Source organism: Miscanthus floridulus, chromosome 10 (genome assembly GCF_019320115.1).
Source record: "Miscanthus floridulus cultivar M001 chromosome 10, ASM1932011v1, whole genome shotgun sequence".
NCBI lineage: Eukaryota > Viridiplantae > Streptophyta > Magnoliopsida > Poales > Poaceae > Miscanthus > Miscanthus floridulus.
Genome location: NC_089589.1, coordinates 24,125,084 through 24,138,977, shown reverse-complemented (window position 1 = coordinate 24,138,977; position 13,894 = coordinate 24,125,084). Strand labels below are relative to the sequence as shown.

The window sequence follows — 13,894 nt, the reverse complement described above, 5'->3', positions numbered from 1 at the left end:
TCCATTTCAGCAATTCGGTAATAATTGTAAAATTGACAACATGATTCGGTATATATGCACTAAATAACACAATAAGGCTTAAATTCATGGATTAAGTTCAAACCATCCACTAAGTATAGTATAAATAGTTCAAAAGCCATATCAATAATTGAAATAAGGCATAAAAGAGAACCAGAGACTTACAATGCTATTTTTGTGACTATTTTATTCGACGCTTTCGAAGGGACATAAATGTATTGATTATATCATCTTCATCAACTTCAAAGAAAATATCCCACTCAATGAAAGTGACTAGGCAGTCATCCAGAAGACTATCTCCCATCTTATTTATTAACTTTGTTTTCACAAAAACCATTGCAGAAAATACCCTTTCAACACTTGCCGTTGCCACATGTAGAAGCAATACCAATTTGAGGAGCTCATAAACCATTTCGTACACTTTGTGTCTCTTTGTTTCAACAAGCTTAACTGAGAGATCAACAATATTGTCTAGACCTTTGAAGCTATCACCATATCTCATGTCATTAATATAATTATCTAGCTGCAACTCAAGTTTGAGCAAATTATTATTTGAGAACTCCTTTGGGTAGAACTCAGCTAGTCTACGTAGCTTCTGTGCATCAAAAGAAGCAAATGACTTGGAAGGACTGAAGGTCGACATACAAGACAACAACTCCATTTAATCTCATCAAACCGATTATCAAGTTCTTGACTTATTTGATCAATGACACCAATGTATACTTCTCTTCTAAAGTGGTCATCATTGATTTGCTTTTGGGCACGAGCTTTCCTCGTTGATTTTCCATAAGGAACATAATCACCATCCATAGCAGGAACTTCAACACCATGTTTATCACAAAATGAAGTGACCTTCTCAAGAAAATTATCCCAACCGTCAGACCTCAATTCTTGCATTCTTTTCTTTGCCACATTAACAAGTGATATTGCATTAAGAATATCTTGGTCCCTTCTTTGCAAACACTTAGATAACTCATTTGTATATCCAAGAATAATATACATTAAGTGTACAAAGAAAACAATGCCAAATAATTAAATAAATTGCGCTTGCACGATTGAACTCTCACATGCGATTATGGATCACTCACATGATATGAGTACTGAACAAAAGATCAATCAAGATCGACTCTGATGTTGAGAAAAATCCTCAACCTCGCCGCGTGATAGATGATTCTATAATTTTAGCGCGAAGCATTTAGCAATTAAAGTACACATGAATTTTTTTAAAAAGCCGAAGAACAAAGATTGAATCTCACCAGAACAATTGTGATCACAAATTCGCCTAGATGCCGCCGGTGTCCGGTGCCGCCATAGCCCGTAGGGCAGCGCGTAGGCCAAACAGGACACGAAGTCGGAGGTCACGAGGACGACAATGACGGCACTAGGCACTGGCCGCAGGCGACAGCCGACGCGTGAAGATTCGTATGACCATATTACGGTATTAGCATCAGTCGTCGGCGTACTGGCATAGGGCAGGGCAAAGACACAAAGTCGAACTGCCTCGATCCGTAATTCCGTATTGGCCTTGTCCCGGGATCCGTCCCCGTCGCTGGGCCGCCTGGGCGCTTGGGCCTGACGCTCCCTCGCGATCTCGTGGAGACACGGAGTCACGGCCTGCCACTCGCTCGCGGCCGCTAGCACGCTCGGGCTCGGCTGTCAGGGACTCAGGTATGCAACAAATACGTATATATACTTGCTCTCACGTAGGAATTGCAGGGTATGCCGGTGCATACCCGGCATACCCTATAGCTCCGCCACTGGATGGGGCAACGGGGGAGGGAAGAGGCCTACGGTGGGTGAACGGCTTGTCACATCCTTTTTTTTTAAAAAAACGAATGCACATCATATGTATGTTAAAATATGTTTATTCATACATGCAATGACAATATAGTGATACAAATCAGTGTTTATTATAAAAGCGATTACCTATTACAAAATGATCAGAGGGTCTAAACAAGAAATTAGATCAAAGTATGAGCGAAGCAGGGCCTCCATCCCCCGCAGGCAGCCGACCGGGAGTACACCAGCCTAGAATCAACAATGTCTTCAGGAAACACCAGTAAGGGGACAAAGAGAAGGATGAGTACATCGAAATGTACTCGACAAGTGTAGGAAAGTATAACATGAGGGCCAACACAAGGAAAGGTTTAATTATACAGGTTTGACACACACGTACTTAAGCGACACGACCTAATTTTCCTTAAATCCTTAGCACCTAATTACTAGGTGAAATCTGCCTTCTCCTCAAAGAACCAAACAAACACTTGGATTCTATCCAAGCTCCCATCTGTAAGGACCGTGACGCCTAAGAGGGGGTAAATTAGGCAACTTAAAACTCTTCTTCTAAACTATGGCCTCTAATTCCAACCTGAGCAAAATCTATGCAATAAATAAACTATCTAAATGTGCAACTATGATTTTGCTAGGTGTGTTGCTATCTCTACCGTAAAAGGAGAGAGCGAATAATATTCTTGGTGGTGCGAATAATGCGCTCGGCTTTACCATTTTGGGGCGAAGTGTATCGGCAATGGCACCCCGAGTGAGAAAGAACATGCGGGCGCTGGAGTTATCAAACTCACGACCATTATCACACTGAACATTCTTAATGGAGACGTCAAACTTAGTGGAAACATAAGCAAAAGAATAGTGAGAGTGATGAATGTGTTACACTTGAGGCGTAAAGGAAAAGTCCAAAGAAAATGCGAGCAATCATCAAGAATAACTAAAAAATATTTTGTAATCAGATATGCTAACCATGGGGAAAGTCCAGAGGTCACATTGTATTAAATCAAAATTATGAGCGGCTCACAAACTAGAGGTATGAAAAGGGAGACGCACGTGGCGACCCAACTGACAAGCATTACACAAATATTTTTACTCAGCTTTATTACATGAAATGGCAGAAGATGACACTAAACGGGAGAGGGCGTCCGAGCCAAGATGACCAAGACGCCGATGGCAAAGGGTGGAGTTGGAGCCAGCTGCGAGGGTGAGGGGCCCAAAACCGATGACAAGTGTGGGTAGAGCGGCCTGAAACTATTGTACCTGGCGATCACGCTCCGGGTTGTGAGGTCCTTCACAGAGAAACCATATGGGTCAAATTCAAAAGAGCAATTATTTTCAGTGGTGAATTGATGAACGGGAATGAGATTTTTAATTAATCGAGGAGAAACTAAAACATTATTTAAACTTAGGAAGCCCTGAGCAGTAGGAAAATTAACAGAGCCGGTGCTAGTGACGGGTAGGAGGGAGCCATCTCCAACAATGATATCTGATGGAGTGGAAATGAAGGAGGTTGAGAAACACAAAGATTACCGGAGTTTGATGTCATGTGAGTCTCAGCACTAGTATCCATATACCATTCAGTCAACGGTGTGACTGAAGTGTCATCGTGTTGAAGGACGACGCCAGGACATTTTGGATCCCATGCAAAGCCGGCCGGGTGGTTGATCCTGCCAGGGGGCGCGGATGGGCCAGCAAAGCCTAGCGGCGGCAACTGGTGATGCAGCGGCCCTAGCAGGGGAGCCCGTGGAGGCGGTGGCCTAGGCAGTGGGGCGAGCGGAGGAGGCCCAGGCGGCAGGGAAGGCTGGCCCGTGCAGAAGGCTCGGGGCGCGTTGTGGCCCGGCCCAGTAGGCCTGAAAGGTGCCATAGGCGGTCTACCAGCCAGGTGGAGGCGGAGTGGGCCGCTGCGCCTGGGCAGCCCATGGAGCGCCTGGGATGGCTGGACCAGCACCAGCAGCACCAGACTTCTTGCCTCCGCCACCATCGCGACGTGTTGGCTTTTTGCCGGAGTTGCTGCCGTCGATGGGGTCGTAGAATGTTGGTGCTGGGGCACGAGGAGCGGAGGCATCCAGGGCCATCGACAAGTTGGTCAGCCATCGCCTTGAGTTGACGGCAGTAGTCCTCGAAACTCGGCGTTGAGGAGGAGCGCACGAGTCTCCTTGTTGCCAATGAATTGTTGCTCCAGCCCTAGCCAGACGATGCGAGCCGTTGGCGGCCCATCCTCGTGTTTCATCACCACCTCGAGAAGATCGGGGGGTGATCGTCCCGTAGAGCCACGAGAGGACGACGCAGTCCATGCGCTTCCAAGTGACGTCGTCGGAGCAATGGTCATTGGAGAGAACGTGGTCCGCGCACGAGCGTGTACCGCTCGATCGCGTTGAGGAAGGGGCCACGCCACCTGTTGAAGTGGGGCGAGGTGAGGTCGAGGACGACCGGCACGAGGGCCTTGATATTGAGGATGGCCGCCGCCTGGGCATGGAGAGCGGCGGTGGCCGCTGCGACCTCCTCGCCGGCGAGCTTCGAGACGCACGGTCTCCAGTCGTGCAGCCTCTTGGCGAGCTGCCTCTTGACGCTCCTCCGGGGTGGACGCAGCCACACGGCGCTGCAGCGCGATGTGCGCGGCTGCCGCGGCAGCGTCGCCGGCCATGGCGGCGCAGCAGGATTTAGGGGAAGCGGAAGCCGAGGATTGGATCGAACCTCCTTGATTCCATCATAGACGAGAGAACTCGTAATCAATTATTGATAAGAGGAAAATGCATGAGGGTCCTTAAAGTTAGCAAGAGTGTTATCTATATCCCTCTACTGTTAAAATGCTAATTCTAGATCATGAACTTGGCTCCCTGTAACATCGGTCCGTCCTAACCTGCTCTATAAGGTGATGTGGCAATCTGACTATGCATCTGACATATGAGACCCACTTGTCATGCTTCTCTTTATCTCTCTCCTCCTCCGTCTCACGCTCTCTTCGTCCACGGGGACCGGCTCTAGGCGTAGGCGGATCCCGACGCCGGCAGCCGCCGCCCCCAGCGCGACGCTCCCCCTTCCCAAGCCCCTGCGGCTCCCTCGTCGCTCCGCTGGCTCAGGCCGCGGCGCCCCATTCCCGCTCCCTCTGGTAGTCTGTGTTGAAACCGGTGGTGACCACCGAGTTCAAGATCGTGAACTCGGTGGTCACCACCGGTTCCAACAGTCACTACCGGACTCCCAGCCTTTGCCGAGAGCCCGAAGCTCTCGGCAAAGACGAGTTCACGCTCGGCAACCTATTTGCCGAGAGCAGCTCTCGGCAAAGAGCCGTCGGCAAAACATCTACCGGCAAAGGATTCTTTACCGAGAGCCCCTCTCGGCAAAATATTTACCGAGAGTAATGTCAAGGCTCTCGGCTAACTATAGCTCTCGGCAAACTGGGTTGCCCTAGTAACGGCCAACCGAACGCTAACGGTGTGACAGCTTCTTTGCCAAGAGCGACTGTCGGCAAAGAACTTCTTTGCCGAGAGCTACCGTCGGCAAAGAACTTCTTTGCCGAGAGCGACCGTCGGCAAAGAATTGTTAAAAAAACAAATATTTGCGGAGGCGGTTTTCAAAAAAAAATAGGTTTGCCGAGAGCCGAGAACCAAGCTCTCGGCAAAGAGGCAGATGTGCCGAGAGCTAGGCTCTCGGCAAAGAGGAAGATTTGCCGAGAGCCCAGAGAGCCCTACTCTCGGCAAAGAGTCCAGAGAGCATTTTTTTATTTTTGTTTATATTTCCAGCTTCAACAACACATATTTCACAAATATAACACATCATCCACATCACATATATCACAAATATGTCATCCACATCACATATATCACAAATATGTCATCCATCTAAACACATGTCCATCTCAAAGTGCTAAGTTCATCTCACACAAGTTCATGTCACAAAGTGCTAATACATGATGAAGAACAACAGGCTCACCCCCAAGGCTCCCACCCCCCCGACCCTCCCGACTGGCGGCTGCTGCTGCGGCGGTTGGTACCCCGACGGCGGCTGCTGATGCGGCGGCTAGGTACCCCGACGGCGGCTGATGCGGCTGCTGATGCGGCTGGTACCCCGACCCTCCCGACTGGCTGCTGATGCGGCGGAAGTTGTGGATACGGTTGGTGCCACGACCCTCCCGACGGCGGCTGCTCAGGCACATCATTCGAACCCGCCGATTGATTCTGCACAAAGGAGAAGAAAAATTAGTAATTATAGTAATACTAAGGCATATAATTGTAATCTAAGCGTAGACAAGTCAAAATTTGCAGAACTAGGTATAAAATTGTAATCTAAGCCTAGACACATCAAAATTTCGGCAGCACCTCTCCCTGCACGGTGGGGTTTCCAAAACCTGCAAGAAAACCAACGGCACGATGGCCGCCCACCACATATCAACGGCACGATGGCCGGCACACATATATATCAATGGCACGAAGGCCTCCCATCACATATCAACGGCACGATGGCCGACATGCACAGTAAAGAGCTTTTGTTAGAGAAGTTGAACTCACGTATGAGTAAGGCGGGTATGGGTAAGGCGGTGGAGGAGCGAACAACTCTAGTGGCGCTGGACGACCCATCGTGACGCCAAGACTTGCCACGTACTGAGCCAAGGCGTCAAACCTTGCCCGCTCGGCCTCCCACCTCTGTCGCTCGGCCTCCCGCTCCCTCTGTCGCTCTTCCTCCACCCTAGCCTTATGCTCCTCGAGCGCATGCACTTGGGCCTATAATTTTTCACCGCATTGTTACAAGCAATTTCGAGGAATGTAAAACCAATGAACGACGAATAAAACAGAAATAACCTGTAGTGCTGCCACACGATGCGTCGAAGTGTCCTGCCTTGGGCGTATGGGCACGCTACCGCTCGTGCTGCTTGTCCGGACCTGTGAGAGAGTGGGATAGGTCCTAATCCCACCCGAGGATGTGTCGATGGTGTTAGTTCCCATGGTCTGGTCCTATCCGAAACAGAATTTCGGCATCACCTCCCTGCTGTTCTCCAAATACACGTCCCGACAGGGAGATTGTGTATCCAGAGAACAATAGGAAGGTACTGTCGAAACTCTGTCTCGGATCGGAGCAGACCATGGAAACTAACACCATCTGCGCATCCTCGGGCTGTCCAAAAAAACGTGGACAATTCGAAACAGATACGGTTATTGATATGCAAAGATCTGCATATTTCTAACCGTATCTCTTTCGAACGGGAGACACCTAACTGGGTTACGTGGAGATACATGACCAGGACAAAGAAAGAGTGGTTATACCTCAGGTGGCGGTGAAGTCAGGCTAGCGAGGCCGTGGCGGGTCGGTGCAGTGGCGAGGCGACGCGGTGCGGGCAGACCTAGGGACACCGGGGTACTCCGACTCGGCTCCTGCAAAAAGAAAGAAAGAAGGAAAATAACGTCAACTCAAAAATTCGGCAGCATCTCCCCTGAACGGTGAGGTTTCCAAACCTGAAAGAAAACCACGGCACGATGGCCGACAACCACATATATATCAAGGAACCACATGCAGCTTAAGTATCAACTACTACTACTCTAACTACTACAACTACAACTACAACTACACTAACTACTACTACCACTACTAATACCACTACTACAACTACTAACTACTAACTACTACTAATACCACTACTACAACTACTAACTACTACTCACTACTACTACCACTAATACTACTTAGTATACCTTGTTCCTCTCCACGGCGATGGCGAGGGCGAGGGCGAGGCCAATGGCAAGGACGAGGCCGAGGGCGAGGCCGACGGTGAGGCCGAGGCCGAGGCCGAGGGCGAGTCGAGGCGCGCGCGAGGGCGAGTCAGAGCACGAGCGAGGACGAGCCTGAGGGCGAGGACGAGGAGGGGCGCGGGCGAGGACGAGGGCGAATCGGGGCGCGCGCGAGGGCGAGTCAGGGCGCGGGCGAGGACGAGCCCGAGGGCGAGGACGAGGAGGGGCGCGCGCGGCGGGGCGGGAGAGGAGGGACGCGGCCGGCGCCGGGGCGTGGCGTGGCTGGGGCTGGGCGGGCTTGGACGGCCTGGCCGGCCGTGGAGGGGCTGGGGCGGGTCGGCGGCCGCCGCCGGCGCGCGTGGGCGGGCGTGGCGAGATGGGGCGGGCTGGCCGGGCTACGGCGGCGGCGTGGCTCGGCCGGCGGCGGCGAGGCTCGGGCGGAGCGGCGGCGGCAGCGCATGCGGCCGGGCTGGGGCGGCGGTGTGGCTCGGGCGACGGCGTGGCTCGGGCGGCGGCGTAGCTCGCGGGCAACGGCGTGGCTCGTGGCAGCAGCGAGGCTCGGGCGGAGCGGCGGCGGCAGCGCGCGCGGCCGGGCGTGGCGGGCTGGGGCGAGCAGGAGCGGGTTGCGGGGCTGCGGCGGCGAGAGAGTGAGAGAGATAAGGCCCAAAACGGTTAAGTGGGAAGGCACTTTGCCGAGAGCCAGATCTGGGAGGCTCTCGGCAAACCTTCCACCTTTGCCGAGACCCCCCGATCCGGCTCTCGGCAAAGTTTTTTTTTTCAAATTTCGTTCGAAATTTTTAACTAGCTAACTGCACAAAAAAATATTTAAAAAAAAATTATTGTTTGCCGAGAGCTACTCTCGGCAAAGAAAAGTTTTTTTTAAATATTTTTTATTCGTCTAACAAACTGAACAAAAAATGATATTTCTCAAAAAAAATTAAATATTTGCCGAGAGCAGCTCTCGGCAAACCTGTTCGCCGAGAGCCAGCTCTCGGCAAACCATTGATCCAGGCTAGGTAAAAAAAAAGAAATCTGCGCCGAGAGCGGGCCCAGTTGCTCTCGGCAAAGAAGCTTTGCCGAGAGCAATCCCCTGAAGCTCTCGGCAAAGGATATCCAAAAAAAAATTAATAAATAGCAAACGGCTCCGGAAAAATACGAAATTTTGCCGTGTTGCAACTTATGCTCTCTAATGGCTGTACAAAAAGTTTGGAACTCCAAAACTAATTCGACCGTGACATTGTTTGAAAATCCTAGTGGATCCTTCTCAACTTTATGAAACTTATTCGGAGATGTCTCAGATTATAAGAATCATACACAACCACTTGCGCGAAACATTTTCAATTTTTTACCACAGCCTCCAAGTGTGATACCATGACTTCATTGCAAATATCACAATTTTCCGAATTCGTTTCCTTTTATTAAGAATTTTTAAATCGTTCGGCGACATATGTTCGTGGTCTTCGATTCGTAAAATAAAAGGTGAAAAAAACTGTCAACAAGATGTTATTTGCCCCCAATAATGCATAAATAGCATGAATATCATTTTCTACTTAATTTGTTCCCGTGTTTAAATCAATCGCTGTTCAAATTTTAATCGATTAAAAAAACTCCTTGAAATGCAATTAATTAATTATATATAGCAAATAATTACAAAAATACACAAAATTTTAATATTGAGTACAACCTGTAGTATGTGTATAGAGAAAAAAAGTTTGGAGCATATGAAAGAAAAAACAATTTAATTGGAGAGAGTTAGGAGAAGAGAAACACATGCACATGAAATATAGAAACCACGTTTGCCGAGAGCCTGGGAGGGGCTCTCGGCAAATATTCGCCGAGAGCAGCTCTCGGCAAACAGTTTTGCCGAGAGCCATAACGTTGGGGCTCTCGGCAAAGTGGTGACGCCGTCAGGGCAAGTCACGGCGATGGGCCCACGGCAATGTTTTGCCGAGAGCCTGATTTTGCCGAGAGTGCGGCCCACGACAAAGGCCCATTTTGCCGAAGGTCATTTTTTGCTGAGCGGGGCTCTCGGCAAAATGGCCCACTTCGCCGAGAGTTGTTGTTTGCCGAGATGCAGGCCCACGACAATCTTGTGAGTTCCCGACGGCCCGTGTTTGCCGAGAGCCGCGCTCGACAAACGGTTTCTTTGCCGAGATCCCGCGTTTTTGCTCTTGGCAAAAATCGCGGCTCTGGGCAAAGGACGTTTTTCCGGTAGTGAGTCTGTGGAGCCTGAGGAGGTGACGACGCCGACGTGGAGCTCAACGTGGCGGCAGTTGTCGGCGCGGTTGCGGATGCCGCGCTGGTGTGGCCGCTTCCCCCGGCGTAGCCCTTCTCGAAGAATCGGACAACCGGTCTGGGAAGTTGAGCCGCGTGTTCTCGCTGCGGAGCTTGAAGGCCTCGCGGTCGTATGCCATGGCGGCGTCCTCGGCGGAGTCGAACGTGCCGAGCCAGAGTCGCGTGCGGTTCCGCGGTACAGCTTCTGAGGCGGCAGACGCGGAGCCCGCAGCAGGAGCTGGTACAGCGAAGGCACCACGCCCGCGGCCTGCCCGCCGTACTAGATCCTGCTGCGCGCCCTCCGGCCGGCAGCAACAACTGCGCCTGGTACTGAGTCGGCGCGCCAAACAATATCATCTGCTGCTGGCGCTGCAAAGGCGCTTGAGCCTGCTGCTGTGTACGCGAGGACGGAGAAGGAGAAGAAAAAAAATGAGAAAAAACTTTGCCGAGTGCCCAGATCTATGATACTCGGCAAAGGAAAAAAATATTTTTTTTAGAAAAAAAGGAGAAGAAAAAAAATGAAAAAAAAAACTTTGCCGACTGTCCAGATCTAGGACATTCGGCAAAGGAATTTTTTTAACCGGCCCTAGGACGCGCCCTCCCCTTCTCCCCTCACGGCCCCCTCCCCTTCTCCCCGCGCCACGTCCGCACGCCCCTCCCCTTCTCCGCGCACGCGCACGCACCGCCCCCTCCCCGCGCATGCGCACGTGCCGCCCCCTCCTCCCTCTCGGCGCCGGAGCGGCCCCGCCCTCCCCTCCTCCCTCTCCGGCGCCGGCGCGGCCTGCCCTCCCCTCCTCCTCGCTGGCGCGGCCCGCCCTCCCCTCCTCCCTCGTCGGTGCGGCCCGCCCTACCCTCCTCCCTCGCCGGCGCGGCCCGCCCTCTCTCTCCCGGATCCGGCTGCGCCCCCCCTCCCGGCCCTGCCTCTCCAGATCCGGCGGCGCCGCCCCCTCCCGGCCCTCCGACGGGCGTGGTGGCGGTGGCGGAGGGAGGAGCGGCGGATCTGGTGGCGTGCTCGTCGGCGTTCGCAGCTCCACGAGGAAGGAACGGGCGACGCGCGACGCTAGCAAGGATGGGCTCAGGCGAGGCTCGTCGAGGTGGATGGCACGGCGGTGGAGGCTTGACAGCGCGACTTCCTGGTGATGGCGAGCAGAGGTGGCCGCGGGGGAGGGCGTCGCAGCTCAGCGGCGTGGCGGAGTAGGAGCCCGCGATGGTCGCGGATGACGACGTCGCTGTGGAGAGCAGCTCGAGGAGGCGGCTTTGCTGGTGGTGCGGTGGTGGTGCGGTGTGGTGGGGCCCTCCCTTCTTCCTCGGCGTGGTGCCTTTTTTATTTTATTTTTGAAAAAAAGTTTGCCGAGTGTTTTTTTGGCACTCGGCAACTTCTTTGCCGAGTGCCCGACAGAAAACACTCGGCAAACTAGCGTTTGCCGTTAACAAGTTTGCCGAGTGTAACACTCGGCAAACCCTTTGCCGAGTGTAACACTCGGCAAACCCTTTGCCGAGTGTTTTTGGGACTTCGGTGAGTGCCCCTGGCACTCGGCAAACGTCCTGTATCCGGTAGTGAGTGGGCCATGGAGACGGAGGCTGTGATGCCGAGCTCCGTCGCGATGTGGAGCGATGCAATCTCTCCATCTGGTATGGAATCGGTGAGGGAGAAAAAAATGACAAGAAAAAAATAAAATAAAATTATATATTCTACCTAACATGTGGGTCCCACATTAAGGGGGTCAGTGCAGAGTCAGCTTGCCACGTCAACATACCAAGTGGGTTAGGACCCGTTTGGAGGTAGATGGCACCAGAAGCCAAGTTTATGGACCTAAATATATCATTTTATTAGTAGAGGGACCTATATGAAATCTCTTGCTAACTTGAAGGACCGCTCATGTATTTCCCTCGTGTACATATATACAACTGCCTCTATTCCGTATCTGTGGACTTATGGAAACAGCTATCCAACAGAATAGGAAGGAGGCCGCTGATGAAGGCTACGGCATGTGCAGCATGCACCATGCGCGTACGCTAAGAAAGGAAGGAAACATGCTAAATATGGATCAATGGCGTCCTTATTATTTTGCTACAAATGGTGAGTGTTATTGCCCTTGCCCCCCTACAAGTTTGCTTATGTTTTGACCAAAATCAACTTTATCATTACTGAAAGTTGAATTTTGATGTTAAAAATTGCAAATTAGTTATGCTATTTGTTTGAACATCATTTGGATCACTATAATCATGATGATGATGAAGTTGTACACCCCCACCCATCCCTGGTGAAGACCTTGACGTCCCTCCACAGCGACTCCATGCGGCACGACATGCCGTTATTACGCTGTCCGTACACGCCGAACTTGAAGTAGTGCGAGTCCCCGCCGTGGCCAGGCACCGTCAACCGGTGCTCGCCGTCCACGAACACCGTCACGTTCGACGCCGCAACGTCGTGGATCACGTTGAGCTTGAACCACCTGTCGTAGATGGCGGGGTCGACGACCCTCGTGTCGTCGTGGTAGTAGGTGAGCCGGCCGTCGTAGACGTGCAGCATCAGTGTCGTCGCGTGCTCCGCCGCGCCGAAGATCTGCATCACCGATGCGCCCGTTGTGCCGCGCGGGATATGTAGCCATAGCCCTCGAACTACCACACCCCGGAGCTGTAGATCGGCTGCTCGCGTGCGACCGACGATGATGGCCGTGATCGGGGAAGGACCGAGAACGAATCTTGGCCTAGCTAGCGTTACTGTTACCTCGATCTTGGTCTCTGAGCGGGGGCCACCGGGGTGGGCGGTGGTGATTGGATGGTCGGTGGCGTAGACCCACATCCGCCGCACGCCGTCGACGAACTCGTAGCGCTCGGACAGCGGCACGTCGTAGGGCTTCTGCACCTTGAACTGCGCCTCGGCGAGCTCCACGGCGGTGAAGCCCTTGGTGAGGAGGTCCTCGCCGTGAGCTGAGCGCAACAGGGCGCACGACAAAGACAGCAGAAGCAGTACTTGCAACATGAGCAATGTTGGCGAGGCCAGGAACGGCAGTGGAGCGCCCACGCCACGAGCTAGCCATGAAAACTGCTGCACTGAACCTTCGCTTCTCTCTCACGCACGCACACCCTTTGTTTCAGTGGCTCTGATGACGCTCTGGCTATGCTGAATGAATTGTGTATATGTATATATAGATAGATCACGAGATGTCCATCTCTCCTGTCGACACGCACGCTACATCTGTTTTCGACTGCAAGGGTGGTTGCAAGCGACAAAAGTTGCCGGCCCGGCGAACAGTGTTGTTAAACCGGAGCTTCCGCCGGGCCGTCGGAGTTGGTATGCCGCTGGTTGCGGTGGATGATCCCTGAATCCGCGCGACATGTGTTTGTCACTGCTTGCGTTCCTGCGGTCCCAGCCACGCTACACATACAGCCCCAGACGACGAGGGCCAAATGTGACGGTAGGATCGGAGTTCACTGCTACACAAACATTTTTTAGGCGGCTCGTACCTGCCCCTGTTGAACCGTCTCTACAAATCATATATTTACAGGAGCGGTTCTCTGGCCGCCCCTACAAATCGATTTGTAGAGGCCCCTACAAATAGATTTGTAGGTGCGGCTCGTAGGGGCGGCTGTAGTACCAGCCGCCTCTATAATACCTGTTTGTAGGGGCGGTTCAATCTAAACCGCTTCTACAATACGTTTTTCCGTAAAAAAATTAAAATTTACAATTCAAATTCGACCAGAACAATGTTTGTTTCCGCGTATTTCATCCAGCGTTCGGCAACTTCGCGTTGCCGAAAGCCCCGCGACCAGCGTTCCGAACCGTGTTCGCGTTGCCGAACGCCCCACGACCAACGTTCCGAACCCTTTAGACTACAAGCACAAGAGTATAATATAAACTACAATTACAAGTCCAATTCACAGGAATATATATAATCCATCATTAAATATACAAATTCCATACACATTGTTATCAACGTCCTAGAGCTAGCCTTTCAGTCTCACGAAGGTGTTGGTACTGAAGATTTCTACCTAAGTCAGACTCTCGGTCATGGTAGGCGCCTTTGACGTGTACAATCTGATCCAATATGAAGTTGCAAAAGTCGTCGGCGAGCTCTAATAGTTAGTCATCC

The 13,894-nt window shown here is 52.0% G+C and overlaps 1 protein-coding gene and 1 pseudogene across 1 annotated transcript; both read right to left on the bottom strand.

Annotated features, from left to right (window-relative positions):
* Window positions 1–7,478: 7,478 nt before the first annotated feature.
* LOC136488224 (classical arabinogalactan protein 9-like) lies at window positions 7,479–9,937 on the bottom strand. Its single transcript, XM_066485226.1, has 2 exons — window positions 9,873–9,937; window positions 7,479–8,154 (listed from the first exon to the last, which is right to left on the bottom strand). Exons 1-2 carry the CDS (start codon window positions 9,935–9,937, stop codon window positions 7,479–7,481), a joined length of 741 nt encoding a protein of 246 aa, XP_066341323.1.
* A 2,084-nt stretch (window positions 9,938–12,021) lies between these two features.
* Window positions 12,022–12,841, bottom strand: LOC136488223 (citrate-binding protein-like; annotated as a pseudogene).
* Between the last annotated feature and the right edge of the window lie 1,053 nt (window positions 12,842–13,894).

Coding starts and splice junctions, on each gene's coding strand:
- LOC136488224 (XM_066485226.1), bottom strand. CDS start 9,937: ATGGCATACGACCGCGAGGCCTTCAAGCTCCGCAGCGAGAACACGCGG. Junction 8,155..9,872: donor CGGCTCAACTTCCCAGACCG/GTTGTCCGATTC, acceptor TCGCCGCCGCAG/CCCCGCAACCCGCTCCTGCT.